Genomic DNA, 5,837 nt, shown 5'->3' with positions numbered 1-5,837 from the left:
ACTCGGAAAGTGGCCTCTGTATAGTCCCATTCTCTTTTTTAAACAAGGCTCTATTTACACAGGAGACCGTACCTGTTTTTACGACACATACAATTGTTATTAAAGACACTTAAAATCGATTAGGTTGAAAAAAATATCTAAGAACAAAATTAAAAAACTAAGTTGAAACGCGTTATACAGTTTAAATTTTCCAATTTCTGCGTAAATAGTTTGTTTTTAATTTCGATTTAAGGATTGCCGAGCCGATTTGTTTGCGCTGAAAGAAAATGTTCTTCTCGAAAACGTTACGTAATGTTTGCTTTTAATAAGATCAGAATCAATACAGATGTTTTAAGAGAGGCTGTAAGATATAGAAACTAAATTCACACTTTTATACCATCCACTAAGCTACCGTGTTCACAGTCAATTTCTTGCTTCCGAAGAACTGGCTTGTCATTCAACAGAAAAATCTCGGGATAAATTTGTGGATTTGTTAATTTCTCATGGCTTATTCAGGTTTTCAAGTTTTGCAATGTATTTAAAGCCGATTGAAGAGTTTGCCTCGGTTTTTGAAAGATTTACTGCAAAATCAAGATGATGTACTATGCTTGAAATTTTTGTCAGGCTTCAAAGAAAAGAAAGCATTATATTTCAAACTTTTGCCACTTGAACCTGTCTTATTCCGAGACATGAACAACCATTCAGGAAACATTTTTCATCATAATTGGTTATAAAGGTACAAATTGTTAACAGTTGTTTATTCGTAATACTGATCAATTTTTAGTATTATACATCTTAAGATATTACACGTGAGGTATTTTAAACCGGGAGAAATTATAGCTGACATGACCCACAATTTTGCAACCTTAGTTACATCAGTTCGAGATACATTCCTGTTCCTCACAATTGTATTCGTCAATTTAAAATTGAAAACAAGATAAGCTAAATCAACATCAAGATTCTTACAGCCATGAAAAATGAGAAAAAAATATCTAGAAAAGCTCCTTTTACAAATCGTATTGTGACTAATTGAGTATTATCATTATTCCGTTCGTTTTTCTTCCACCAATACAAAGCTCTCGTAATCTTAATTAAAATTTAAGTGCCTTGATAACGCTATAATAATCATCATCCACTGATTCAACACTTTCTGTAAACATCACCTCTTAAATTTGACCTAATGAGACGTGATCCAATTAAGGAGAAAATATTACGAAACCCGTTTATGACGGACGAGAATTAGCGTAAAGCGACATTAAAACGTTCTTTTTAATATAGGATTTTGTTAAGCTTCCTAGAATTAAACGGCTAATGCCCAGTTTGATTGTTTCTTTTCTCTCTTTTTCCTCAAAATAGTACTATCGCACTTCTCATACCAAATTTCCCTAGTTTGGAGCAATATACGGGAAACGTGAATCCTTACTGTTTTCACCAATATTCCCATATCCAAAGTCCACTTTCCTAGGATTTTTATTCAAGAAAGTTTTTTTAAATCGAAAAATCTCATGTGAGGATCAAATAAAATAAAAAAATTGAAATAAGTATTCTTAACTTCATAGAAATTTTTTTTTCTTCGGAAAAACTGACGCTCCTGATTACTTCCTCAGCTACAACTGCAACAACGAATTGTTCATGTGCCCACCGATTGAAGAACAAACGCACCATTAACCAAACCGAGGGCAAGATAATTGGATTTTGGTTGTTTTCTTCATTTTTTGCATTACCAACTGTAAACTGGAGCTTGATGGTAGGACAGAACGTAAAAATTAACGTGGCGGAAATGTTAAGGGGTGTCGTGTGACTTGGTGTTCGTCTTTTCCGCTCTGACTAAATTACTTTCTTATCTTTCTCGTTCAATCACTACACGCATTCTTTTCCCCTCAATTTTTGCCTCTTCTATCTCAAAATACTCTTTTTTGGTTTCGCTCAAGTTTTAAACTAACAATTAATTTGCGTTTTTCAATTTGAATAGCGTTTTACTAGGAGTCTATCGTGGACCTTTGATAACGAACGGACTTCCGCTTATTAACTCCACTTACCCATGAGGTGCGGGAGGGAGAATGGTGAACGCGGTTGTTTAAGGTTCGAGATGATCTGGGTTCCAACCCTAAGCAAAACATTGAGTTGTGTGTGCGTGTGTGTGTGTGTGTGTGTTTTTTTTTTCAGCGAGACTTTTAGCTCTCAAATAGGAGATGATACTGAGGATACAGGTTAAACTCTTTAACTGCAATCCAGAGGGAGCATCAGTACTCCTGGTCGCCATGGAAGCCGTGATAAGTCCTTATAGAATGGGTCGCTTATTTTTTGTGCGGGCTGAGCCAAAGGGATTGAACCAGATTAAAAGTAAAAAGAGGCCCGTTGATAAGCGTATGTCAATTCCGAGTTGATGGCCATGCCAGCGCCACTAAAGAATGTAAACAAACAATATTTATTTTTGCATTAAAAATTCATTAGTACTTCCGCTTTGGATCTTTAATTCTGTTCCAATTTTAAAAGTTGTCGACCAAGATGTCAAGTGCGCAACACAGTCAAGCTAGAAAGGCGGAATTAATCAAGACTTCTACTCACTTTAAAACACATTCCACGCTTAAAAACTGTGACAAACGTCGCGGCTCGATTAAACATGCATGCCGGACTCAAAATGGAATAAATGGAAACGACACATTTAAATGAGTTAAATCCTTTGACACGGTAGCGTTATGTTCTTTCCGAAAATAGTCTAAAGAGAGAAATGGAGGGACTCGGGAGAGCGAGGAGAAATGCCATATTGTCTTACTATCAATTGTAACATTTCATCGAAAGCGTAGTTGCCATATATAAAATTTAATCCATGCACTTCGTGTTCTTGTCTGGAAAACAATCTCCATATTAAAATAAAGGGGTTGAATTCGCTTAACATGCACATTGGTAGACACTGAGCTAGGAGAAAATATTGAATGTTGGACCTGTTTGTTTTTCGACATCTCTTTATGATTGAAATCTTTTTTGCATTCACCGCTGTGTCCCTATACTTAGGAAAACAGGAAGAAACGCGGGCATCTGATAATCATCTTTAATGTCTTTAAAAGCAAGCAATATTTGTCGTAGCAAACATGTTCAGTTTTTCTTCTCAGTCCATTGGGTGCATGTATGAATTATTATTTTACAGTCAAAGGAATGTTGCCATCAAATTGACTGGGTTCTGCAATCCAATTGTGACCGTCAAATGTATGGAAAAGTCTAACTTAATTTTATTTTATAATAATGGCGGAATAAAATATTAGGGCCGGTTATTTACTCGATGTTTAATTTAAAGCACGGTTTTACGCAATCAGGGGGCCTCAGGCATCTTCTATAGGAGGGTTGATTTAATCAAATAAATGTCCTTCTACTGCTTGCTTTCGGCCCTCTTGACGCTGTTCACAAAAATAATTGTTTAGGTAAAAGGTTCAGCTAAATTGAGGATTGTTTGGGACGCGGTTTTGTTAAACAACGGTTAAACTTTGTTCAAATATTCAGACATCAAACTGAACTAAGCACTTTTAAGAAGTGTCGCATCGGTGCCTTCTAAGGTTTTAACGATAATGAATTATTCTGAAATTCTAGAACAAATGTTAAACATGTCAATTAAACATCGTTTATTGTTCAGCGCCTGAAGGACTTCACGAATTATCTGTGCAGCCTTTAAGGTACCAGAATCCTCCACTGAGGATTTTTCTTCACTGGTACATGCCTGAAAGAACCACTAGAAATCATTTAACTTTGAATCTTAGAAATAATTAATTACTAAGCTAAACAAATTTTAATGACAGGTTTTCATCTGTAGGTTATTGGATGAATTCCAAGTTTTTTGTTTTCTCCTGTTTTAATACTCTTACACTTCCCCTTGTCAAATAATTTTGTGAATTCTGGTGTGTCTACAACTTCCAACTTCCAACTTTTTATCGTTAGGACAACGCGTTGGAAAAGTGTTATATGATATCCTCCTGTCGAAGTATTGATTGCCGAGTCGATTGTTGGGGAGGCCCTGAAGATAACTCTCGCCATAACTTTCTTCAACCTTAATAGACATCTTGAAATATGATGACCTTAAACAACACAACAGAAGATTTAGGGAGCTCAGCGACAATTTCAGAGTCTCCATTTTGCATGCTAAGTCCAAAGTGGCAAAACCTGAAGATTTTTTTTATAGCACTGAATATTCCTCTCTCCATCACGGCGTTTTTGGGCAATCTTCTGGTTATTACTGTACTTTGGAAGGTCCGCAGCTCCATGTGCCTTCATCCTTCCTCAAAGCTTCTGTACAGTTGCCTTGTGTTCACTGATCTGTGCACGGGTGTTATTACACAGCCTCTGTTAGTCGCCTTCATATTCTCCCCAAAACACTCCAAAGGTTGTCTCTATCTACAAATCCCGTATGTCCTCACGAGCACAATTTTACGAGGAGTCTCGGTGCTAACAGTGACTGCGATCAGTGTGGACAGATATTTGGCTTTGGTACTGAGAATGAGATACAGAAACATGGTCACACTTACAAGAATACGGACTCTTCTGGCTGTTTTTACCCTTTACACCGTTATCGGTTCAATGTTGTGGCTGTACAAATTTCGCATTGCCGCAGCCTTGACTGCTGTAACATTATTGTTGTGCCTTTTGACAGCAAGTTTCTGTTACTTGAGAATTTATCTAACCTTACGCAACCACCAAATTCAAGTTCAAAAGCGTGTCTTCCAGCCACGAGAACAAAAATTCCAAATGAATATGGCTTGGTACAGTAGAACAGTGACTAGCGCGTTATGGATACAGTTCACATTACTTTTTTGTTATCTTCCATTTTCTACAGTCATAGCATTACGTGCAGTCATTGATGATAGTAATAGCCCTCATGCATCGGCGATTGATCTGGCATGGTACATCACAGGAGTTCTGTTTTTGTCAAACTCATCAATAAACCCGATACTTTACTGCTGGAAGATTAGAGGAGTGAGAGCTGGAGTGAAGGACATAATCAGACAATTTTGTCGTTTCTGAAGTTTGAGGGGATAGTTTCCTCAGTTTTAGGTAATAATAGAAGTACTGACTGTCAGTACGACGTAGTAGCTTAAATCTCAGTGAGCTGAAAGGAAACGAAGAGAAAAAATATATTAAACATTATCGCCACATTTTTTATGACAACTCATTATCCAAAAGCAGTTTTTTTTTAAAAACGTTTGCATCAATTTTTAATCATGCTTAGATCTCCCCTAGTATAGCGTCTTTTTAGTAGTCATGAACCTTGTGTCAATAAAGAAAAACTAAGCTTGGTAAAGCAATACAAGGAAGTCAGCGTAGTAGGGAAAGGATAGAAAAATTCAATAAGTTGTCTTCGTTAAGCGTTCGCTAAAATAATTCTCTTTTAACATGTTGTGATGTTTTCTTTGTCGCTGTTTGTCGGCAATAAATTATTCACTTCCAGAAACACGTCGAAGCCTTTTGTTCTTCGATAAGAAATTGTCGCCTGTAGTTCCCTTCTCCTATACTGAGAAAAATGAATAGAAGTGAAATATTCTGATACAGTCTGCGGGTGTAATTAAACAATCGGAACCGTTTGCTAACCCAATACTCCCGTGAGCCTTGGTTCAGACATGAAATTTAAGGTCGCCTCCCAAGGACTCGCCTCAAACAAACGACAAGTGAAAGGGAAGACCATTTGCATTCGCTCTGATGAAGGGCCAATGATCGACACGCCGGCTCTTGAAACCTTTATGGTGGCAAATTTACATTAGCAACTAGGATAAAACAAAATTCTCTGGTAATACCCTCCACCGAGGCAGCACCACAGTTTATTTGGAAACTTACTCCTTTATTCATTTACAAAACTACTTGTCGCCGACTGGTAG

General features: G+C 37.0%; 1 protein-coding gene across 1 annotated transcript; it reads left to right on the top strand.

Annotated features, from left to right (window-relative positions):
* The first annotated feature begins 3,746 nt into the window (after positions 1-3,746).
* On the top strand, positions 3,747-5,452 carry LOC131799705 (adenosine receptor A3-like). The gene has a single exon (XM_066171089.1). The coding sequence runs from the start codon at positions 4,039-4,041 to the stop codon at positions 4,987-4,989; it is 951 nt and encodes a 316-aa protein (XP_066027186.1). The 5' UTR covers positions 3,747-4,038; the 3' UTR covers positions 4,990-5,452.
* The last annotated feature ends 385 nt before the right edge of the window (positions 5,453-5,837 follow it).

The sequence above is a fragment of the Pocillopora verrucosa genome, chromosome 8 (genome assembly GCF_036669915.1).
Source record: "Pocillopora verrucosa isolate sample1 chromosome 8, ASM3666991v2, whole genome shotgun sequence".
Taxonomy (NCBI): domain Eukaryota; kingdom Metazoa; phylum Cnidaria; class Anthozoa; order Scleractinia; family Pocilloporidae; genus Pocillopora; species Pocillopora verrucosa.
The sequence above is the reverse complement of the archived record's forward strand: the minus strand, read 5'-3'. Positions and strand labels throughout refer to the sequence as shown.

Excerpts from the sequence above, each read along its gene's own strand:
- LOC131799705 (XM_066171089.1), top strand. The coding sequence starts at position 4,039 with ATGATGACCTTAAACAACACAACAGAAGATTTAGGGAGCTCAGCGACA.